Genomic DNA, 25,820 nt, shown 5'->3' with positions numbered 1-25,820 from the left:
TGGGTTTGGCTTCTTAACTTTAATTTTATTGCTATGTCACTGACCTTTTTTTTTGAGGTAATGTGACTAGATTTGTACTGCTGTGTTTTAACTCCTGAAACCTTTATGTTGCTTGCAGCATGGTAATTCTGCTTTTGTTACTGAAGATTCCCTACCCATACTCATGGTGATTTTGTGGGGAATACAGCTTGGAGTTATTTACGTTGTGGGTGTCCTGGAGCAGAAATCAAATTTACCTATAACTGGTCTTTACCATATTTTTTTCTATATGCATGTTCACAGCACACCCTCTTTATTGCTTGCCTTTGAATGTCCGTTTATGTTTATCAAGAATTCTGAGATTGGGAAGAAGTGAAAATACGAGCCAAACTCCACCCCTGTTATATAACAGCAAAGTATTAGACTCTGTGCCCCATTAGCATTGCTAAGACAAGCATGCTTCAGTGTCATGTACCTGCAAACACTGCATCTTCAAGAACAGCTGACAGTAAGCAGATTTTCTTGTTTTCTGAAAGACTGACTCCATTTTGACTTAAGGCAGGTGAACTATTAGCCTATTAAGTGCTTTTAGACAAGCTTAGAGTCTGGTTCCAACCCGGTTCAGACTTCTAACAGTGGAGGAATGGAACGCTGAGAATGGAGCTCAGTGTGGAACAGAGTTTAAAATACTATGGAAAAATATTAAACACCTCCATCTACTTAAAGGAATCTTGTAATAAAAAAGGCAAAAGAATTGCGTATCTCACAAAATAAGGGTAACTGAAGTACAACTGTTTTTCAGTCATGACCTAAGTATTCACACAAAGCTGGTAACTAGCATGGTCAGACTGAAGTGCAACAGTTCATTCGTTAAGTTTAAAGGGAAATAAGCTTTTCCTATCTACATCTAAGTCTCCATTCAGCAGAAGTCTTTCTTGTACACTGTAAGAATACAAAGGGTTAAAGCAACAGCTTAACATACTGTTCAGTGAATGGGTTCCTTTTATCAAAGGAGGTAATGTTAACAATATGGCTATGCTAGAGGGAACTTCCCCAGTGAGTACAAGAATTGAATCTTCATTTGCTTCATTGGTTGTGTGAAAGATGTGGATTCTAAAGCTCCTAGAAGAAAGAATGGATGTCGACAGGGATGAAATGATACAAGCACTGAATATGCAGAGTAGTATTCCACAGTGAAAATATGATACACTGCAATCTGAAAGTTAAAAAGAAAAGGTTATAGTCTCCAGGTACTCAGTTGGAACAGGGAATATTTGAGGATTGGGATTGTCTTAGAATAACAGAATAGTTAGGGTTGGAAAGGACCTTAAGATCATCTAGTTCCAATGCCACTGCCATGGGCAGGTACACCTCACACTAAACCATGTCACCCAAGGCTCTGTCCAACCCGGCCTTGAACACCACCAGGGATGGAGCATTCACAGACTCCTTGGGCAACCCATTCCAGTGCCTCACCACCCTTACAGTAAAGAACTTCCTCCTTATATCCAATCTAAACTTCCTCTGTTTAAGTTTCAACCCGTTACCCCTTGTCCTATCACTACAGGCCCTAATGAAGAGTCCATCCCCAGCATCCTTGTAGGCCTCCTTCAGATACTGGAAGGCTGCTATGAGGTCTCCATGCAGCCTTTTCTTCTCCAGGCTGAACAGCCCCAACTTTCTCAGCCTATCTTCATACGGGAGGTGCTCCAGTCCCCTGATCATCCTCGTGGCCCTCCTCTGGACTTGTTCCAACAGTTCTATGTCCTTTTTATGTTGAGGACACCAGAACTGCACACAATACTCCAAGTGAGGTCTCAGGAGAGCAGAGGGGCAGGATCACCTCCTTCGACCTGCTGGTCATGCTGTTTTTGATACAGCCCAGGATACGGTTGGCTTTCTGGGCCGTGAGTGCACACTGAAGCCGGCTCATGTTCATTTTCTCATTGACCAACACCCCCAAGTCCTTCTCTGCAGGGCTGCTCTGAATCTCTTCTCTGCCCAACCTGTAGCTGTGCCTGGGATTGCTCTGACCCAGGTGTAGGACCTTGCACTTGGCATGGTTAAACTTCATCAGGTTGGCATCAGCCCACCTCACAAGCGTGTCAAGGTCCCTCTGGATGGCATCCCTTCCCTCCGGCGTACCAACCGAACCACACAGCTTAGTGTCATCGGCAAACTTGCTGAGGGCGCACTCAATCCCACTGTCCATGTCACCGACAAAGATGTTGAACAAGACCGGTCCCAACACCGATCCCTGAGGGCCACCACTCGTTACTGGGCTCCAGCTGGACATGGAGCCATTGACCACAACTCTGCATGCGGCCATCCAGCCAGTTCTTTATCCACCGAGTGGTCCACCCATCAAATTGATGTCTCTCCAATTTAGAGACAAGGATGTCATGTGGGACAGTGTCGAACGCTTTGCACAAGTCCAGGTAGATGACGTCAACTGCTCTGCCCCTGTCCATCAGTTCTGTAGCCCCATCATAGAAGGCCACCAAATTGGTCAGGCAGGATTTCCCCTTAGTGCAGCCATGCTGGCTGTCACCAACCACCTCCTTGTTTTTCATGTGCCTTAGCATGCCTTCCAGGAGAATCTGCTCCAAGATTTTGCCAGGCACAGAGGTGAGACTGACTGGTCTGTAATTCCCGGGATCATCCATTTTCCCCTTCTTGAAAATGGGGGTTATATTTCCCATTTTCCAGTCGTTGGGAACTTCACCTGAGTGTCCTAAGTTTTCAAATATGATGGCCAGTGCCTTAGCAACTTCATTCACCAGCTCCTTCAGAACCCGCGGATGGATTTCATCAGGTCCCATGGACTTATGTACATTCAGGTTCTTAAGATGGTCTCGAACCTGATCCTCTCCTACAGTGGGCCTAAGGTCTTCTTCATTCTCACAATCCCTGTGTCTGCCTTCCAAGACTTGGGTGGTGTGGTCAGAGCATTTGCCAGTGAAGACTGAGGGCAAGAAGTCATTGAGAATCTCAGCCTTCTCAAAATCCAGGGTAACCAGTTCTCCTGATAGCTTCTGGAGAGAGCCCACGTTGTTCCTAGTCTGTCTTTTATTTTCAGTGTATGTAAAGAATCCCTTCCTGTCTTGTCTACAAGTCCCATGAGGAGAAAAAAACCATAAGAAGAAACATTTATTCTACAGTCCACTACAAAAAGAAGGGAAATTATTTCTCAGATGTTGTTATTGCAGGTATTGTGATACTTAAGATGAATAAATAATTGTTTAAATGGTGAGAGGGAATGGAGATAATGGGAGGAAAATGCAAAAACTAAGACAAAAAGATGTAGGGAGGGAGAAGAGAGCTGGACATAATTAGAAGAAGCAGAGAAACAGAAAGCTTTATTATTCTAAGAATTGTATGTTCACTAAAATAAATTTCAATGCTTTCTGCTGTGGTCTCTCAGGAGCCAGGTGATGGTTATATCACTTCTAAGACTTGTTAGGATGTAATCTTGAAACTTATATTGCAGAGCCTGTTAATGTACCCTCTAATTTGTCAATTCTGACTGTATTTTCTTCTTTTCAAATCTGGATTTTATTTTTTTTCCTCTTTTTTTAACTGCTTCCCACAATGCTCCTCTTCTCAAATTAATAAATTCAGGAATAGGAAAAGTAAAAAAGCTGTATAAAAGCAAAGTTGTGTCTGTCTAAAAATATTGTTAAACTTGTCAGACAACTGATAAAATACAGAAAAGTATGTTGTGAAAGCAGATGTGCTCAGAAGTGGAGACAGCTTGGAGTTAACTGATTATTTTTCAAAATAGTTACTGCATTTTTGAAGTATTTTCATTTTTCACATGCCCCAGCAGGTAATATAGGATAATTTGATAACTGAAGAATTTATTGGGATAGGCTGCTTTATAGAAAGAAAACTTAGATTCATTCAACCTTTTCCTGCTCAGAAATGAAGAGAAATGAGATTGTTTCATTAGTGTCATAAACATTTTAGTGATGTATCTGTTCAGGACTCATTTATTACTCTTCTTGAAGCTTTTAAGAACGTGCAGGTTGTGACTGTAGCTCCTTTTGGTTTGGGCTGTAAGAATATCTTCCACACTCTTTTACACTATTGATGCTGTTTTCTAGGAACATTTATCATTACAATATCTTCAAAAGATTCTCTGGTAGACTTGAAGGACTTGTGCCATTCAGGAAAACAATTTTTAGAAGCAATCTATATTTCATTTCTGGATTAACAATACACACAGATATCCACAGCTTAAGACCTGTAACAAACCAGCTAGTATACAGCATTTTATTATTTGATTATTATAGTTTTGATTATTTAGTTGATATATTTGATATATTTGATTATTATAGTTTGATTATTTAGTTGATATATTTGATGATTATAGTTGTCTCCAAAGGTGAACTGCAGTTGCTGAGCTTGGTTTTTAAGTCATATAAATGAAGAGAGGTCTTCACGCTATCTCCTTTGTTTTCCTGTTAATGGTAATGTTAATGGGGTTCCAGTTGTTATCACTGCATATCTTAGACTTGAAAAAAGACAGATCCAGTAATGCTCCCCTACCCACTGCTTAACTGTCAGTCATTATAGTATCCTCTGATTATGTAAGACCCATCTCTGCTAACTGTTATCACGTCTTTCCATCCTTTACTGTTCTAACAAAAACTTCCCTGAGCTGCCCGGTTGCTCTGAAGCATGCCTGATGGCCTGCAGACTGCTTAATATAAGTTCCTTTGCATTCTGAAAGACAGATGGAAATCCATGTATTTTTCTGGTATCATACTTATAAAACAACTGCTGAAAGTGCAGTTATAGTAGTCTTTGGTACATGGTTTTTAATATTTTAATAGCTTTTATGTAGCATTCAAATGCGTATAAGGAAATGCAAGTTCTGTGACTACGCATCATTCTTGTCTTTTTGTAAGCAGCAGTGTACCCTGACAGCATCCTGCGCTGTATTAGCAGGAGAATAGTCAAGGTATCAAGGGATGTCCAGTCTGGGGACATCTAATACAAGTAATATAATGATAAACTGGATTGACTTTAGTACAGAACCACCAGAATGCTGGAGCACTTGCCCCATGAGGACAGGCTGAGGAAGGGGTTTGTTCAGTCTGGTCTTTGGGACAACCTAGTCTGATTTTATAGCTGACCTTGCTCTGAGCAGGATGTTGTACTAGATACCCCGAAATCCCTTCCAACCTGAATTACTCAGTAATGTTGTTTTGCATTTGCATTGTTGGGATCTTATTTTAAGGGGTAATTTTACTGGGGAATAAAGGGGAAAATATGCAGCAATAAGCTGGCCTCTTGTATCTAGATTTTATTTATTTCAAAAGTCACTGCAGACACCAAGGCCCTCCAGTACATTAATTCTTACGGGAAAAGTTGCTTTGCTGTCCATCATTGCTAACTGTAGCACGTTTAGGAACATATCCTTGACAGATAACAAGGTATGCCTGTACTTTGAACTCTGCTTATCAGGAGATCAAACCTGTTACATGTGATATAAAGGACATACCAATCATTTGCTTAATTATGGCAGTATGAACCCTAACCTTATGACCTACTCCACCAGACTTCCAGTGGGGAAAATGGAGAGGGAGTTGTTCATACAGTAGTTGTACATATCTCTTATTTCAGATGTCAGAGGAGCTTTGTTTGATGGTTTCTCAGTTTGTCCTATCTCAAAAGACTTGTCGCTACTTTATCATTTTTCTCCCTGTCGTTTTCTGGGAAGCTTCAGTGATGTTATTTTGTTTTCTTATTTTTTCCTTGCTGGTCATCAAAAAAATTCCTTGTTTTCATCACTGTATAGAATAGAATTTTAGGTTTGATATTACTAGTTACTTACGAGTGAAATTTGTAGAATTAAGACCTTAAATATTTGTATGTTCATTTCTGACTGGTTTAAGGAGGTATATGGCATTCCAAACATTTTTCTTCTGTTTGTAGCTGCCTGTGTTTTTATTACGTTTTAGATTTTGTTAAAAGGAGAGAGACATTCAGTATTGCTGTTGCCACAGAATAGGTAACAAATTTTGTCAACATGGACATCCAGAGAGTGTATTTCCTTAAATCATCTTCCCATGTTCGTTTATGGTTTTAATTTGACCAATATGTGTATATCAGAAGTTTTCAGTACCTTCTTTTCAGTATCTGCAGAGGTTTAAAGTTTGTGACTTCAGATATTTATAAGAAAAAAATAAGTAGTCAGAACATCTCCTGGCTTTAGCAGGGATGATTTTATGATTTCAGTTTGGGTTTTTGTGGATGTGTGTATATCTATGTATGCACATGTGTATTTGGATGCAGTATTCTTTCTTAATGGTGACGGCACTAGTGTGGATTGATTAAAGAAGAAGAGAAAAGTCTTTTCCCTGGAGAGTATCTACCACATATTGGGAATATAAACTGTTCACCCTCAAGACTCTCACATAAATTTGGTAGTTATGTTGAGTTTATTTGATTATCAATCTTGCATTTGTTTCAGCATTTTTTTTTTTAATTTTTCTGTTTAAGTGCTTTATACCAAGGAAATTACTGGCATTTTCTTCATTCAGGTCATTAAGTGTTATATATTCCTCATACAGAAACCTTTCACAGTTATGATTCACGTTAATTATATTCTATACCAACCAATATACATTATTAGGGATAAGTCTGTCTACTATTCCTTGACTTTCTGTTGATTTAGTATAAAATTCAGCTTTGTTAACATGGCAATTTTTGCAATGACTGAAGTAAACCATGAAATAAAAATACTGTTTTAATAAAGTTAATGGTTTGAGATGCCATAGTGTGCACAGAAAGTGCGACTAAAGACATAATGAGGTTTTAATAAATATACTTTGTGGGTTTTTTTTCTCTTGGATTGCGCAGTAGACAAAACCATATGGCAGAGCACGGATTCTTTTCAATCTATCATCTCAAAGTGAACTTTTTTAAAAAATTTAAGTATTAATCTATTTGAGTAAAGATGTCATTTAGGCAATGAGAAATCTAATAATCTTCATTCTGCTGCTTGTCCACGTGTGTGTTCCACCTCAGTTCATCATGTTTCTCATACTTTCAAGATTTGATATTTTATGTGCTAGTGCACACCGATGCCAGAGGTAGCTTTGTACAGTGTACTGAGTCTGTGCCAGAAACAATAGAACTGTGCAGTGTGTTCTGACTGCTTTTGGCTTGATGTAGAGCTGCTTTTGTTTGAATCCTCTAGCTTGGCTCTGTTTCTCTCTTAGATTGTTGTCCTGTACTTAGGAGAATTCTATGAAATTATATTCTTTGGTATATCTTCACTGGGTTTCAGAGAACTTATTTAATAGCCTTTCTGTTTGAAAAAGAGGAATCTTTCCTTGGGGTTGTTTTTGAAGTTTTATTCAAAGAATGTTGTGTGGTGATAATTTCCTCTTCTTGGATTCACAAACCAGTTATCTCTGTGCCTACATCTCCTGAAAAAAACCTGACCTGATAGGTATTCTCTGACCAACTGTGTATGCCGATGATTTCTATATTTCTTTTCTATACAGTTTTTCATAGATTTAGAATTCATCATCCCCAGAAGCATAAATGAGAATAAAACATTATGTATTTTGACTAAGATGTGTAGGCAAACAGAAAAGCAGCTACCATTAGAATACTAAAAATTACTGGAGTTACTTTGGTCTTCTATTTATGTATCTAAAAAAATCCCAATTTTTGAGGAGGGAAACCAGGAATTATCTTCCATTCTTTATTATATGCTTATTAGTTTCTTCAGGTCTTTTTTTTTTTTTTTCTTAAGGATGCTGTTATTAATGGCTCTATACTGATAAAGTTCAGTTAAATTATTTGAATATATTTCATTGAATCAAATAACAAAAGAGTTAACTCAGTCAAGATGCTGATTAGTTTAACCACCTAATAACAGTCTAGGCAAGAGACTATGAGCAAACCAAGCATGCATCAGCAGCGTTGAATTAACAGAGAGTAGCAACCACATCCTGTTTCATTTAAAAGAAAACAGCATGACAGGAGTTGCTTGTCCTCTTTACAGTAGCCCAAAAGTAAGCGAGCACTTTCTGGAAGTGGGAGGCTGGATTCAGAGCTCCAGGATTAAATTCTCATGACTGAAATACAACTCCCAAACACAGGCTAGGCCGAGGCTAGGCTAGGCTGAAGCTGTCTCTCCCATTACTGTTGAAGCTGTGTCTCGGTGCAGGCGAGAATCTTAAATTTTACAGAGTCATAGTCAAATAAAAGGAAGCACAATTGCATAGTCCAGAGACAAGGAAACAAAGATGTATTTCAGTCACTGCCATCAGCATGATTTAGCAGATATATCTAAAGCAGACTCATCTGTTGTAATGTTCATTCTTCCGATTCTTAAAGGAGATTGAACACCCGTTGTGGTAATTAGGTCACTGTAGCTGTCCTAGTGGAAAAAAACACAAAGATAAGCAGCTACCTTTATAGTAATTCACCAAGATGTGCCTTTAATATGTATATTCTACAACCCCACCTTTAACTTTGCTCTTTACGAGTCATATTACAAGTTAGTGAGATCTGAGCAACCACTAACTTGTTTCTTTCTCTGGCGTAAGGCACAAAAATACATGGGAAGTCTGCATGTTCTCATCAGAGACTGCAGGGAAGAGTGTCCCATCTGGTGTACACTAGGCATTAGTCTAGTTAGGGCAGAAAGAATACATGAGTTCTACGTACTGAAGAGCTCCACTTACTGCATAGGTAATTTTGGGTTTAGGTGTCCTGAAAGTACAGGTAGTGTGAAACAGCTGTTTATCTTGCTGAATAGGGATGTTTGGCACTAGCACTTCCTACGGACTGCAAAACAGTTTGTGGAAGTGTTGCCTCCAAGGAAGCTGTTTTGCAGAATGAGGATCAGAGGCCAACACATAACAAATGCTTAAAATGCTGCAAAACACAAAAATCTGCTTTGAAGCAAGCAGCTTTAAACAAAGCTTCTAAGCGTTCTCTCTCAAACAGATCTTACTAAACCACATGCGAAAGAACTGTATGTTTAATTACTTGATACGAAGCAAATGCAACATCTGGCAAGAGCTTGCATGTTAAATCATGTTTACCCTTTAGAATTTAAAGTATATGTTTCTGGATTATTTTTTTTTTTTTTAAATAACAGTCTAAAACAGGAATACTGTGCTGAAAAAAATCCCAGCATGTCATTTGGGGAAGACAAATTTTAAACTATTTCAGCAAACAGGTTTTTTTTTGTTTAAACAATTTATTGATGGCACACTTCATCTTCTGTTTAATCATTATTCTCAGAGGTTTTCTTTTTTTCTGTTTGACGTGTTTAAATTCGTTGTTACTAAGCAATCTTTTATTTTAGTCCAGATTAGAAATAATTTAACATATTTGATAGACATTGATGAAACAATAAATGGTATAAAAGACTGAAAATGATTGTAAAGTTAGTGTAACAATCTCCATAAAATACATGTATTTAATTGAAGAACAACAGATTTTTTGCCCATTTTGTAGTAAATATTAAAACAGATTTTCAGTTTATGAAACCAGCCAGATCCATGACTCATCAGACTTATGTTCAGTGTTTCAGAAGATGAGCAATGAAAGGATTGAAGCTAAGGATCAGAGTTCCTGTGTTTTTAGTTACTTAGTGGGTAGTGTGTGAACTCAATTCATGGGAACATTTTAATTGCTCAGAAACAGGCCAACCTGCTTTTAGTGCTGAGGATCAAAAAGAGAACCAGTGAAAACAAGATCCTTTGAGTGCCATGTAAGACATGTAAGTCTCACAGTTTGCTACATGTGTGGATGGAGCATGCCCAGTCTGTAACATGCCTGATTTTAATTTAGGTCTGTCTAGACTGCTGTTACTCCTCCTGTGACTCCAAGTGACACAATGAAAAGTAAAGAAAATTCTGTTCTGTACTTTCATGCTTAGCTTAGGGCTGTTTGGAAGTAGGGAGCCTTAACAGCCAGACTCAGTTGCAAAAGGTGAGGAAGCTGAACTGGGATTTGATCCTCATATTGAAAGAAGTATGGGTAGGATTTGATGAAGGATGCCCAGCTCTGAGGGTGATACAGGAATAGAGAGAAAGAAAACCAGCAGATGGAGGGTAGGGCTATAAGATAGGGATGGAAGCTGAATAGGCCAGGAATACAGGTGAGAAGAAAGACAGATGCCCTGAGTAGAAGGAATTAAAACAGAAATTTGGTCTGGCACTGGGTGCAGAGGGAGAGGAGGGCAGGAACATTAGAGTACATGTTGAGGCTGGAAGTAGGAGGTTTGCAATAGGACAGGTTAGGAAGGAAATGTCTGTAGCATTTGGGCTTCTCTACAAGTTTGGCACTGAACCAAAGCAAAGACATTTGTACAAATAGGAGAGTATATTGTAATTACTCTAAATATCTTAGATCCGGAACTGACCCATCTATACAGTCAGGATGATTTCACAACTTAAGGGGTTTTTTCCATTTTTAAACTTGAAAATAATGTTTAAAGTATATATGAGAGAGCTTTAGCTTAATATAATCAAGTTTGCAAAATGAATAGGGGTGGTTTTTTTTTTTAATTTTGGTAGGATTTCCTTTACAAGATGTTATTTGTATTTACTGCTTGGCATTCTTTCCTATTAATAAGCTTAATGGTAAGATTTGCTGCATCTTGAATGCTTAGTTTTACAAATTTACTGTCTTCTAATTTACTTTATTGTTCAGTTACACTTTTGAGGAATACTGCTTGGGTTTTGTCAATGGGATAGACAATGGTAAAAAAAAAAACCTATTTCTGTTAGGTAAAAATGGATAAAAGTTACTATCTCAGTACTTATAGAATGCTTATAAAAAGTTGAATATGTTATGTAAATCACACTTTACACACATATATGATAAAAATCTGAATATCAGTATTAGATTATGCTGTGCTGGATGTGGTTTGTAGTTACTCCATTCAAAAACACATTTGGCTGCCATACTTCAGTATACAGATTAATACATGATTTTACCATGAAATCTTTCAGTTTACTCTCACTGTATGCACATTTTGAAAAGTTGCTATATCATTTCCACCATTTGCAAAAACAGATTTCTCTGATTGAAAAAAATCTTAATACCATCCTTACAAGCCAGAGTTTAAGTCCCTCTCTGAATATTCTCTCTTCTACTTCAGAAATAACCTTTTTGGTAACTGTTGGCCTGCTCCGTTCTAGCAAAATTCAGGTACTATTGACTGATCATCCTAACGGCACAGAGGCGTAATGAAATTGAGACCTCATTCCAGATTATTCTTACATGTAGCCTTTTTTCCATTTTTTTCATTAGCTCAATCTGTAATTTCTTTTTCATTCAGAGCCCTCATTCTTCTGTGAGACAAAAACCTCTACTTTTTCGTTGTATCAAGCTTGCTAAAATTCCTTGGTGGAGAAAAATCCTGCACACCTGCATTCCATTTTTTTTTTTTTTTTCTTCCATAATAGTAATATTAAAGCATGGAGTGGTTTTGTTTTCTTTTGTTTTCCCTTAGAGACCATCTAGGCAGATTAAGGAATGTATTTTGACATTGTGTTACATGACTCTGTACACGCATGCACACACATTTGTGCTGAAATAGTAGCCAAGAAACCAGAGATACTATCTGGCCAAGTAAAAGCAAATACGACACAGAAACTATGAATGGTCATACAGTGGGGGAGTAACTAATAAGCTCAACTGTATACTAAAGTCAAAAGTAAACTGACCCTTCGTAACCTTACCCGTACAAAACAGGTCATGCACATGTAAGCTTCTTCAGATTTCCAAAATAAAGTACACGAAGTTTTTCTGAAGTTACTCTTCATGATTGGATTGATAAGCTCACTCTGGAAACACCCAGCTGATTGAGTAGACTTACAAAATCATCAGAGAACTATGGACTCTTCCAGAAAGTACACAAAATAGGTCCAGAGAAGCATGCTTGGCCTATGTTTATGCATGTGTCCAGTGTGTAAATTCTGTACAGAACAGGCCATTGAACCTCAGACTAATTTAGGGTCTGAAGCTGTGTACAGGAAGGCATTGCTGGTTATTTTGTGTAAAGGCAGAAGATATGAATATGTTGTTGACAGTCAATAAATACTACTTTTAGATAAATTTCGTTTGTGTGTGGCATTGGACATGAGTTGGCTGGATGACACGTATCTTTGTGAAGACTTACTCATTTTGGAACAGAGCAGTCTTCCCAGGATTGTAAACAATGTGTACAGCAGAACAGATTTAGTGTCATGTCTGCAGCCAATCATGTGCAGAGTGTGGAGAATGTGAGAGTGCTGAAACTATTTTTGTGTGGTAAAATAAAAATAGAAACATACAGTCAGGGAGCAGTGATGAAATACTTTAAGTATCAGCACTTGAAAAGCATCCTCAAGCAAAATTGACAGCAGTACTCAATAACCTGATAGATAATTGGCATTTAGCAGTTTGAGTGCAGTAACTGTTTGAAAACAAATATTGAAAAAGAAAACTGTTGTAGAAAGAGCGACCTTTTCCTGAGCTCAGTAGGCAGTGTTTCCAATGTCTGCTCATGCAGCCTGTGTGGGAACAATCTCATTCGTGCATTGGACTGTTTACTCGTACACGGATGTCTACAGAGTGAGTATAAAAGGCATCATAACGACACCTGTTTGTTCCGTTCTATTTAATTCCACTGAACATTGCTGCCTCTTTCTGCCTTAGAAACATTCCTATATATGAAATCCTCAGGGAAATATTTGAAGTAATCCCTTTGCTTTTGTTAAACAGTCTCAATCCCACCTAAAGATCAGGTGCTAAATAGGATGGAATTGTGGTTGTTGCAAGTGCTATTTGACAAATGTCAGCTAACATAACAGCAGTGCTGGGTTAGAGTAAAGGTTTATCTACAATTCTAACAATCTGTAGTTAAGTGACTTCTGTGTGAGAAGTACCATCTTGCATTTAATAGTTGTCAAAGGATTTCTCTGCTTCAAGTTTGTTAAGTATCCTCTTGAGTAAGTGTTAATTTTTAGCAGCCACAGCATCTTACTTGGAGAATGACTTCTATTTGTTTTCATTCTGCGTCTGCTAACTTTATTAGATGCCTTTTCATTCATCTACTGGAAGATAAAATTGATTCCTATTCTCATTTTTCATGCCCGTCATGATGTTAGAGGCCTCTCTTCTTCCTTGTCCTTACACCATCTCTTTTCCAAGCTGTAGAGCCCTAGCTTGCTTAAGCAATTTCATCCTCACAGTGTAAATGTATAAGCGCATGCTGTTGCTGGTTATCAAAGTTGATCTTTGTTACCCTTCCCTGATGCTTTACGAGTTCTATTAAATTCCTTGTGAGATGAGGTACTAGAAAGGTCAGCAGCATTCGGTGTGCAGGCAACAGCATGGAATTGTGATGTGGTGATTTCTGTATTTTTTTTATTGCTTTCACATTAATTCCTCAAATGTTGGGTTTCACCATTATTTAAAACAGAGTCAAAGTTTTCATGGATTTATCTAGCATAACCCCAGGATCTCACTTGTGAATGAAAGCAGTCAGCTAGGAGTTCATCCTTTTATGTATATGGTTAGGATCATTTTTACAACCTGTGATTTACTTTGCATATATATTTCCTTTGAATTATTTAATGCTAAGATTCATAAGGCTTTCTTCTTTTCTTCAGATCACCCTCATTTTCTGCTGTCCAGTAATTTAGTATTCTATCAACAAACTTTTTTACCACTCTCCTTTGAGATTGCCTGTTAACTGTAATGAGTATGATGAATGAAGTCCACTTCTAAGTGGAATATTATTTATCTGCACCTATAATTACCTGATAGTGATATTCTCAAAAATATACCTAATCTCTGCTTTTGAGAAGGACCTGTGGTTCTGTGGAAATTACTACACCAATGAGGTCTGACATTTCTTCATATCTTTGGGTATGGGAAAAAGCAGTGTAGCTAGTATCTGTGATATCCCAAAGAGATGCACTAATATCACTTCTCCCTATCATGTGTAACACATGATGGTGAAGACAGGAGACGGCATCTCCTTAGTATCTCTCCCATGAAAAGACTTCAAGTGCATCTGTTTGTGCAGCAAGAAGGAGATTTACGCTGATCTAACATGTTTAAAAAATAAGGCATAATGTAAGGTTGTTGCCATTTCATTGTGCATTAACCACATATTCAGAAAAGTCATGGACGGAGTTTTCTGCATACTGTGTTATGTTGTTATAATAGTATCGAATTTTCCTAATGATGTTTCAAATACAGGTTACAATAGTTACATAGATAAGCATACTAACACCTATTAAAGTCTTGGAAATACTGTATTAACTTCTGAAATTTATACCTGTAATGGACAGAACTACCATGTGTTCTAAGCTTGTTTTCTTTAATCATCAAAACTTTTTCTTCCTTTTTTTCCCGCTTTTTTTCTCCCTCTTCCCCCCCCCTTTTTTTTTCCTTTTTTTTTTCTTTTTTTAGGTATAGACAAATGCAGCTTGGCACAGAAAGCAAAGTAGCTGAACTTCTTCACCAAAGTAAGTTAAAGTCCTTTGAAACTGAACATGTACAACTCATGCAACAAGAAACAGCTAAGAATCTTTCACAGTGCCAAATGGAATGTGAAAAATACCAGAGAAAGCTGGAGGTATGTTATATAAAGAGACACTTTAAGGGCCATTAAGTAGTTGTTTTCAATTAGAGTGTAAAATGGAAAAGCTCGGGGAAAAAGTGGCAAAGAACACACATGGCTGAAGTAGTATCCCCACCAAATTCTTCTGAAGCAGAATCTAATAACAAAGCTTAAGTTTGACCAGTTCAATGGAAAACAGGACTTAGGGGAGAGGAAGAAAGCAAAACAATTTCTCATGGAGAGATGTTGAAGGCAGCACCTCATTCACATGAGATACATATATGCTTGTATCATAAAGCTGCTTATGTCAGTCTTTGTGATTATTGTAGGGAAAGAATACGGTGAATTCAGTATCATTACAAAAAGCTAGAATTTGCAATAGCATTATTGTGCAATAAAAATGCTTTTTTATTGATATACAATTCCGGAACAAATCTTTACTAGCTAAAAAAGTCAAGGAGAGCATGGTGTGTAAGCATTGAAAAGACCTAACATTGCTAATCTTACTGTTTGGTGGGTTGACCTTGATCAGCTGCCAGCCAGCCATCCAGCCATGCTCTCATTCCCCCTCCTCAAGAGGATGGGGTGTAAATAAGCTGAAAAAGCTTGTCAGTTGATATACAGAGATCACTTAGCTATTCCCATCCTGAGCAAAACAGACTTGACCTGGGGAAAATTAACTTCACTTTTTACCAATTGAAATAGATTTGGATGGTTAGAAACAAAGAGAAAAACTAAAACACCTTTTCCCACTCCTTTCTTTTCTCTGTTTTAATTTCCTTCCTTCATTTTTGACTCTTCTGCCTTCCCCTCCCCAAACAGCACAGAAAGGGATGGGGACTGAGAGTTGGGTCTATTCGTAACAGCTCCTCTCTGCCACTTCTTCCTCCTCACACTTGTATCCTGCTTCAGTGTGTGAATCCTCCGAGGGTTTCAGCTTCATTCAGGAGAAAATCTGCTCCTACTTGGGCTCTCCAGAGGTTGCAGTTCCTCCAGGGCAGGTCGGCCTGCTTTGGCATGGGATCCTGCATGGGCTGTACAGTTGAATGACTTGGACCCTTCTATCTCTATAAGCTTAGAATTTATTATCTTTCAAACTTGTATTTTCAAATATGTGTCATATCCTGTTCACCTATTTTAGTATTGGAAGGGTGTCCAGTATTTAGCAGAGCAAACTTACTTTAAAACCAGATACTTCACCTGTGCAAAGTTAGTCCCAAAACTATATCACTGAGTCCAGTTTCTGAGATTTAAATGAGGTTGGCAGTATGCATATCTTAAACAAATGTCAGGGTACAAACTGGACAGGACAAAATAAAAACCTTTTTTTCAAAGTGCAAGCTATGGCAGCCTTTGTTTTCTGTGGAAGGATGCTGTTCTTCCAGTCCCTGCATTTCTAGTGCTGAACCTGCCTAGGGTGTTTATGAAAAGGGACTAAAGTGAAAACAGAATTAGAGTTCTGGATAAAATGTAATTTCTTATTTTGTCTGTATTGGGACGTTCAGATCCTGGCTGATGAGGTTAGTTGTCATGAGCACTGGGAGTGACAGTTTTGCTAGACTTTGAGGTTGCTAAACAGAATTTTAATTGCACAGACATGTCTAAACTTTGATAAGATAGTTTAATCTGAGTTATATTTCCATTTTCTTTGTGGACATTCATTTGAACTTGTAACATCTTGTATATTTGGCATTCAGTTCTACTAACACTTCTGGCACTTCTTTTCTCTAAAGGGATGCTTTGAAACCAGTGCTCTTTCGTTAAGAAATGTTCTTGCAGAATTTAAGTGTTTGATGTCTGAAGCTTTTACTTTTATTCCTTTTGACTGAACTCTTAATTTTTAATTTTCCTTTCTTATATATAGTATCAATGTACTAAGAAGATTTTTCTTACTCGTCTAATAGGATATTGATCTTAATAGTGTAGTTACTAGTATCTTGTGGCTCAGCTGCAGTGGTTTTGTGAAGCAACTCTTGGTTTTATTTTGATTTCAGGATAGTTTCTCTTCTTATGCATGGTAAAACTAGGAAACAGAGAAGTTATATCTTGCCAAATTTTAACCTATACATTTATTCTTCTGTGACACTACACTAATCTTTTCATATTTGAGTGGCTTGATTCTCTAAACATTGTGCATTCTTTGGTGGTTTTGACAGAGATTCTGGTATTACTGCTGTATACACTATGCATATATTTCTGATCTCAAGATCTATATTCAACTGTCATCTTGAATGGTTGGGATTTACATTTGGGAAGTTACTATTAAACCTAGCTACAGTACTACTTGGTTATTACCAGAACTTTACCTGTTCTGGTGGGAATTTTTCTACAAAGCATATAGATTACTTACTTACCAAGAATTTTCTTATTCCAGTTGGATTTCTCATATTTTTTTTGTCAATGCTGTTTGCTATTTTCAAGCACTATATCAAGCTTTAGTTCTTATAAAGACCTTCATAACTTCTATTTCTGAATATGTGCTTTTTCGTTTAAGCTTCATGGATTGCTATTTACATTAGTCCTGAATCTTATAGAATCATAGAATAGTTAGGGTTGGAAAGGACCTTGAGATCATCTAGTTCCAACCCCCCTGCCATGGGCAGGAACACTCCACACTAAACCATGTCACCCAAGGCCTCATCCAACCTGGCCTTGAACACCGCCAAGGATGGAGCATTCACACCCTCCCTGGGCAACCCATTCCAGTGCCTCACCACCCTTACAGTAAAGAACTTCTTCCTTATATCCAATCTAAACTTCCCCTGTTTAAGTTTGAACCCGTTACCCCTTGTCCTGTCACTACAGTCCCTGATGAATAGTCCCTCCTTGTAGGGGAGGATGTCAAGCATCCTTGTAGGCCCCCTTCAGATACTGGAAGGCTGCTCTGAGGTCTCCACGCAGCCTTCTGTTCTCCAGGCTGAACAGCCCCAACTTTCTCAGCCTGTCTCCATAGCATATTACCTTTCAGTATTGAGTAATATTATTGAATTATAAGTAAATAAAGAATTTTAAGTAAATAATTAGAATCTTGTATATCTTAAATACCAAATTTTTATATTCATGTATTTACCATTCTGTAAAGGACTCTTAATTTTTTAAATAGATAACTGATATGTCAATCTAGTTAAATCAATAAGAATAAATGCATTTACACTCTTTGACTGCTGTTACAGTGCTTTTCCTAATTCTCCTTTAAAATTCTTATAGCTTCTTCAAGAGAGAGATTATTAGAATTACTAAGGCCTTAGGAGATAGGCATAAGTGATACAATCTGAGAGTGTACTCTGTGGAAGATAATATAGTTAAAAAAATAACTGCTTTTTAAAGTATTTAAACCTTTCCTGTGCAAAAGTTTCATCAAAGATTTAGTATCGTACTGCTAAGCATTTTACATGTATTATATTTTGCCTCTTTCATAAATAGCTGTAATACTGACTGCTTGATCTCTCCATTATTCATTCTCACAGGTGCTTACTAAAGAATATTATAGTCTTCAGTCTTCTAGTGAAACACGCATTACTGAGCTTCAGACGCAGAATTCTGAGTTGCAAGCAAGGCTCGATACTTATGAAAAACTTGAAAAAGAGCTTGATGAGATAATATTGCAGACAGCAGAAAGTAAGTTCTGTCACAAATTATGTTGTATCTGTAGGTGTTTCTGGCAATATGACAAGATGTCTTATTTCTCATGGCATTTGGAAGGTATTACAGTGCCTGTCATTCTCCCTCCTTATGCCTGAAAATTAAGATGCAGTGACTATTTTGATAGAAAATATTAATGAGGTGTTTCTAAATGGATTTATAAATATGTATTAAATAAACTTGAATGAAGACATATAGATACTAAAAATCATCCTAGTCTTTCTTTTGTCCTCATCTCTCATTTTCTTATTCAAATGATACATTATAATTAGATGTGGTTTTTAGGATTCCCCTATTACTTAAGTATATTTTAAATATCAGGAAACCCTCTTTGACAGACAATTACAGGCTTCATAATACAGTGCAGTGGTTTAATATGAATTTTTGAATGAACTGGGGGGAAATAAAAGCTCTTCCTGGTGTGTAATTAATAGCAATTAAACATTGAGTAGTTGCTTTTGTCAGATGGATTAAACCCTGGATTAAATTCAGGCCTGATTACTCTTGAAAATTTTTTTTCTCTGCTTGGCAAAATTTCTGTGAAGTCCCTATTCATTTGATTCTCAGCCTAAATAAATCCACAAAGCAAATGATTTCTGATTTGAAACTAAGACTCTAATCTTGAAGTCTTTTAATCTGTGTGTAAACAGGGTAGGACATTTTAAGATTTCAAACTAATTCATATATCTTCTTGTACCTTTTTGTTTCTTTGCTCCTCAAAAAAATTAATAACAATTTATAAATAATGTTTTCCAGGTAGAAGATAATTCCATAAGCTCTGTATATAAACAGTAGTGTAAAGTATGTATTACTGGGATGCAGTGAAGTCTGGGTATCATTAGTAATTAGACTGCGCATACTTTATTAATTTTGTACACTGCAGGTTGGACTTGTTAGAATAGCATGGCTACCCAAAGGTCTCAGCCTGACCATAAGCATGTTTGCTATGTACGTGCTTATGTTCTAGTTGGTAAAATGTTTCTTGAAGTGTGTGTACATAAACTTGCCTAAAGAGTATTTATATATTAATACAGAATTTTTTGGACCTTACCTTCATTTTTTCCAAGGAGGAGGTAGAGTTCAGAATACAGAGGTTTTATTTATACTGATTTACATTTTCTTATGTATCGTGGGATATCTGTTTTTCATGGAACTAAATTGTTCGTAACAATTAAGTATGTATTTTAATTACAATTTATATTCTATGCTACAGAATATGACTTAAATTAAAAGTTTCCAAATGTACTATTCTGTTAAAATATGACTCCATTTTCTGATTTTGTTGGTGTGAAAAAGAAATTGAACTATATAATATTATTTTTTTCTGCTAAGTAGTGTAAAAAACTGTTGTTAATAAGTGTCCCCTAACTTGTAAAATGTGTATTTTACACCACAAAGTCAGACAAAGAGCTTGGAAAGACATGAGAGAAGCACATGCTGATACAGAACATTACTTTGGCTTGATATCTTCAACATTGCCAAATTTATTTGTGTTTGTCTTCATGATCTGACGTTTACTTGGGCACTACTGACAGATATGAATTTATAGGGCAGAATCTTACTGACATTTTTGAGGCACACAATGCTGAATTTGTAACCAAAAATAAGGATTATGACAAAGGCACGTTAAATTATTTTTTATGTTTTTCTGAACCAGAGGTGTTTAAGGCACTGGAGAATTCCCCATTATAACTAAGCCTTGAAAATCTGAAGTTCTGGTGCCTTTGTACTGCCATGTCAGTGAACTTTTTTCTGTCATACTTACCGGAATTGTTTTTTGTGTAACTAGATATGTGACTTATCACAAGTGCTCTACTAGACACTTTTTTCTTTATAAATGTTTTTTAGGGATCCTTGTTTAAAATAGCATTAAAAGGGTATTAGACAAGTGAGGAAGCTATAGCGTTGTGCAAGTTGTTGAGAAAAGGGATTTTTGATTTTGAGGCACTTGAGCATTAGGAAGGATGAGTCAAATAGGACTACAACGTCAATTCCTCAATTTGTTTCTCCTGTTCCCAACTACTTGATTCATCAAAGCTGTTGTGTGGTGCCTGGGCTGGTGCTCCCTTGTGCTCCCTCCCTTACACCCTGCCGCTGCTCCGTTCTTCTTATCCCCCTTTTACCCTCCTCTCTGCCTCCCTCTCTCTGCCCCTGCCTACCTCACACATACACTTCATTTTTCTGTTGTTTTTTTTCCCTCTTGCCTGCTTTATCTTACAGGAGAGAGGAAACCTGAATTACATGAGCTGAAATACTAAAATCTGTACTTGAATCTTGCTGCTAGTGGGATTTCTTTTCAAAGCAGTCCCGATGTGGTTTGAATTAGAAATATGTTTTCAGAAATCAGTCATCTATGGAGAAAGAGATCATTTTGAATGTTTTTACTTTGCATAAACATAAGATTCTCATTGCCTTTCTCTGAAGATGGATATGGCATTTGTTTCCTTCAGGTTATCAGAAATTTCTTATCACCACAGTCTTTCATAAATTATAGTGAGCAGCCTCGCAATGACATCAGCTCCCTCAGCAACCTCAGATGCACATGTGTCTCTTCTGGTTCCATGGACTTGTTTATATCCAGTTGGCTTAAGCACTCGCTAATTTTATCTTCTACTTCCACATGTATGCACAGAAAATGGATTCTTTAGGAGAAAAAGTCCTGAGCAACCTAACCCTGTACTGCTGAATGAAACCTATACTTTTAGTATGTATTTTGTGACTATACTGATAGAATGAATATTCAAGGACACTGAACTTTTTTCTTTAACTTTCATATTGCGTAAGTCTTATATTAATCAGAAAAAAAAAAAGTGAAAGCCTGCCACTGTTGTAAGAAATTAATTTATGGCACTGTATTGATGCTGTGAACAAAATTGTTCCACTCAAGTCCAGCTTACACCAACTGAAAATCTAGCTTCTAGAAAAATGTTTGTCTGTGCATGTAATTATAAATAGAATTGCTTATAAGTTTTTAAGTTCTTGCACTGTAATTATGTTCTTCACTTGTACCTTTCTGCAAATTTTTATACAGTGGAAGATGAAGTTGAAGCTGAAAGGGTTCTCTTCTCATATGGGTATGGTGCTAATGTTCCTACAACAGCCAAAAGACGACTAAAGCAAAGGTAAGAAGTGCCTCCTGAATTTACTTCTTCAAGATAAAGTAGATGGAAATAGATGCATTATGTTTTGTCTTAGAATCCAGCCACTTTAATTAACATAAAGAGGTTTTTTAGTGACTTTAAGTTTACAGGAATAGAATGAAGACTAGGACCTGTTAATGTGGCATATGCATATAAATGAGCATATACATACTTTTCTAGGTCATCTAAAGATTTTTTTTCATTTCCTTTTCAGAAGGATGAATTTTAATTATATAGAACTAAACAGCTGTAACAACAGACTTGTTACATTGTTTACATTTATATAATAACACATCAAATAAGGTTTTAATATCCTAAAACTGATTGTATGTAGTTGTAACAAAAACACATCTGTCACTATATTAGGAAGGCCAAAGTTTCAGAGCATCGCTATTTCATCTTTACAAATACAGGATCTGATTCCAGTTATATTTATTCAGTTTACTTACACCATTTGATCAATAGATGAAAATGATGTGTAGGCTGAGTAACAGACCTCCTGATCGTAGTAATTTTAAAATAAGATTCTTTAAGAAATAATAGTGACATTTGAATGGATCACTGGGAACACTGGGAATGTGGATTTATGTATAGTATTTTTAAAGTGTGACCACAACAAAGCTTTTGTGGTTGTTAAAAGTATATATAGATAGTATAAAAAGAAAACATAACCTCAGATGCACGGAAGTCAACTGCATAATTTGTGGTAATGGTAGGCTTTGGCCACGCTGTCTTCTACCAAAATGAGAAACTCCACCATCATTGGCAGACACACAAAGAAGAGTGTAAGACAGGATGGACATGTACCATAGCTCCATAGTGCACATCTCTAGCATTCAGGAGCTGGAAGAGCAGTTTTTCTCATGTGTAGCTGTTTTTAACAACAAGTATTAGTTTGTTTAGTTGGTTCTGTCCTCTTAACCGCCACCTTCTCCATGACAAAGAATGTTTAACATGAAAAGAAGGCTCCAAGGAGACCTTGTAGCAGTCTTCCAGTACCCAAAGGGGGCCTACAGGTTTGCTGGAGAAGGAATTTTTATAAGAGCAAGTAGTGATACTGCAAGGGGGACGGGTTTTAAACTGTAAGAGGGTAGATTTCGATTGGATATTGGGAAGAAATTCTTTACTGTGAGGGTGGTGAGGCGCTGGCACAGGTTGCCCAGAGAAATTGTGGATGTCCCATTCCTGGCAGTGTTCAAGGCCAGGCTGGATGGGGCTTTGAGCAATGTGGTCTAGCGGAAGGTGTCCCCTGCCATGGCAAGGGGGTTGGAACCCAATGATCTTTAAGGTCCCTTCCAGCTCTAGCCATTCTATGATTCTGTAAAAAGTTACTGATGAGAATAAAGGGTAAATGATGGTCTGTTCATGTTTGCAACAAAGATTTATAGGCCACATATCTTTCTTCTGTCTTTTATATTTCTTTTTCAAGTAAGTGCTGTCAATATGATTGTCAATCAGATTAGACTTGTGCACAGAGTTACATATTGCTGACAAAAATCATAAAGATTGTATGTAGTTTTTTAACTTTGGCATGGCTTAATTTTTTTCATACCCTTAAGTCTCCTCAGATTATTTCCTTGTAAGATTTCTTTTTATATTGCTTAAAATTGAAGAAAACAAAAAGGGGAGGCAGGACAGCAAAAAACCCCTCCCTAACACTGTTGCATGTCTCTTTTAGGAGACTCTTGAGAGTTCTATAGCATTATTTCCTAGAACTTCAGTTCTTTCCTTCTCTGTCAGTAGTTTGGGAACTTTCCTGAGTTTCAGTTAGAAGCCCACCTTATTAGATTCAATATAGATCATTTGCATACAAAATAAATCTTCTTTTGAAGTCCACTACCTCCTCTTTAATTCCAGACATATGGGATCCTAAATGAAGAGTTCTTGTAAGTTCACAGAATGCACTTCAATCTCTGGAACTCTATTAAAACCACCTATTCAAGCATAGTACATTGTGGGGCCTATACCTCTGCATAGAGGTATACTTATGCATACTTGCCAGAAACAACTATTTAATTACTTTGGATGTAGGTACCATACACCCATAGTAGTATGCCTGGGACCATTCTGAAGCATCAAGACCAAATGGCCCACTTCCATAAAACTAAATTCTCAGTGTAGGTTAGCTGCATGTGAACTATGTGTTGGCAATGATTTACTTGCCCACACTAACTCTTCAGCTATGGTCAGGAACTGTTTGCAAGAGTGTTAATGAGTAAATGCCAGAATACTACCAGGGACGCTCTAGTGGTTTGCTACAATAAATTATCACATTATTGAGCACTGCATAATTTTCTAGTATAGTCAGAATCAAAGTTTTCCAGGATAAGATGTCTTTGCAGATCAGTCCCTTTGTCCCTTTGCTTGTAATTTAAACTAGTCAAAAAACATATTGACAAGCATACTTGAAAGATGTACTTGTGTTCTTCCTTAAATACCTTCAAATTCAGGTCAAGTTCACTGAACAGTTGTAGCTGGGAAAATTATAATGGGCTACATTCCCAACATTGCTATGGGAAGGTATCAGAGTTTCCCCTCACACTCTAATAGCTAATGTATAAGATCCCTAACTAGTTAGAGAAGTGTTTAATTTCTCTTTTTCACTAGATGGACTCTTAATACAGATCTCATATCTCCTAAATAAAAATCCAAGTAATAAGTTTGGAGAATTAATTCCTTTTTCTCAGTTATTTTTTACATAGTCTAATGCTCCTTGTAGGAGCAACTGAAAAAACAGACTCATAGTGAATGCTATTGAGAATTTAAGGATTGCTGTCATACAAGGTGAAAGTAAAAGATTGTACGGAAGGGTAGGTTTATAACAGAGGTGAATATTAAGACTTCTGCCCAGTCTGAAAGTGTATTCCCTTTTACGGAGGAGAAGGTGGAGGTTATGACTGGTCAAATTTTCAGAGAAAGTTTGTGCACTCATCTAGCTTTACACACTAAACCTCATTTTAAGGGTAGACAGAATCTCTCTGTTGGTCTGCTTTAGACCACTTACACTCTTAGAGATACAGTATCATGGTCAAGAACTGGTTAACACTTTCATAGCCATTATTTGGAGACCAACAGTCTCACATTTTCAGTTTATGGATGGTATGCATTGAAAGTCTAAGATCTGCATTGGAATGACTTCTTCCTTTCTTCAATATACAGTGTTCCTGAAAAATGGCACACATTTTACTGGAAGGATAGATTGTTGTAGACAGCCATTAGTTCAGTGGTTAAGACACACTAAATAGTGGTATTAGCCCTGTATATCTTCCTCATTTTAGAGCTCTGAATTTCACATGTCATGTTGTGAAATATATTGGTGACTAGAGTACCTAAACACGGATGGTTACAGGGATAAATTCTCTAGAAACAATTTTCATAATAAGCCACCAAGCTCCTGAATCCTACGAAGATGCAGGATTCATGACAGAATACATAAATTTAGACATCTAATCATAGGTTTAACATGGAGATTGGGCACCTAACCTCCCACTATAACTGGTTTAATTCTGATCAATATATTCAGTGGAGTTCGGAGCACGTTGTACTTCCCCATCTAGGAGTCCATTGCACTGGAATATAGTCAGGCTCTACAGACCATATTGACTCAGTGATCAGTAACAGCCTGAAAGACTAGGTTAGGTGTCTGGAAATAGGCTCTGCAACTGCATGCTGGGCCTTCCCATTGCTGCCTATGGAACTATGCTGTGGAATTGATGATAAACACTTGTGAATTTGGGCATGAACCATTCAAAAGGTTGAGGATCTAATTTTTTAACTAGGGTGTTTAAGTAACTCAACAGTCCTTTCTCTTGACTTGTAAATTAATTTGTGGATCTCCATGAGAGATTATTTTCATAAAGTGACAATAACAATTATTACCTTAATAAATGTCAGACAAAACAATTTAGCGTCTGTTTTGAAAATGATAAAATACTACATTTTGCAGTGTTCCGCTACAAAATATACAAAATGTATATTAATGTGCATTTTTTTTAATTATTTAGGGAGAAGCCAATTACAATGATTCCCTGATGTTGCTACAAAATAAATACTTCTAATTAGTTGAAACATTTTGACATAATTTCTGCAATTGTTATATAGCAAAAATTGTATAGGCAATTACTTTGTAAAAAATATTACAATGGCATAACTGTGGGAATGTTGTTTCAGTGTTGTTAATATTTGTAATATTTTCATTGTTTTTCTAACTTTGACCATTCTGCATGTTTCACTATGTAGTTTATATATATAAGTATTTAAGCACTGGTGAAAAAATTAAGTATAAATGTGAGAATTTCTTTTGCATATTTTGGAAAAAGATCAACTTGAGTTTGCTTTTTATTGGCACAGCGTGCACTTGGCAAGGAGGTTACTGCAGCTAGAAAAGCAAAACTCGTTGCTTGTAAAAGATCTGGAACATCAGAAGGAACAAGTAACACAGATTTCACAAGAGGTAAATT

At 37.0% G+C, this 25,820-nt stretch overlaps 1 protein-coding gene across 4 annotated transcripts in view; it reads left to right on the top strand.

Annotated features, from left to right (window-relative positions):
- Window positions 1-25,820, top strand: part of PIBF1 (progesterone immunomodulatory binding factor 1) — a 121,305-nt gene that overhangs the window by 59,253 nt on the left and 36,232 nt on the right. For 3 of the 4 annotated variants that reach the window (XM_080614302.1, XM_080614303.1, XM_080614304.1), the window contains exons 11-14: window positions 14,428-14,593; window positions 18,046-18,196; window positions 21,252-21,342; window positions 25,711-25,813. In XM_080614302.1, the coding sequence (XP_080470428.1) occupies window positions 14,428-14,593; window positions 18,046-18,196; window positions 21,252-21,342; window positions 25,711-25,813 (511 nt within the window). The remainder of the gene's footprint in view (window positions 1-14,427; window positions 14,594-18,045; window positions 18,197-21,251; window positions 21,343-25,710; window positions 25,814-25,820) is intronic. The other variant, XM_080614305.1, reaches the window with a different exon arrangement.

This window comes from Psittacula echo (genome assembly GCF_963264785.1).
Source record: "Psittacula echo genome assembly, chromosome: 3".
Lineage (NCBI taxonomy): Eukaryota > Metazoa > Chordata > Aves > Psittaciformes > Psittacidae > Psittacula > Psittacula echo.
The sequence above is the reverse complement of the archived record's forward strand: the minus strand, read 5'-3'. Positions and strand labels throughout refer to the sequence as shown.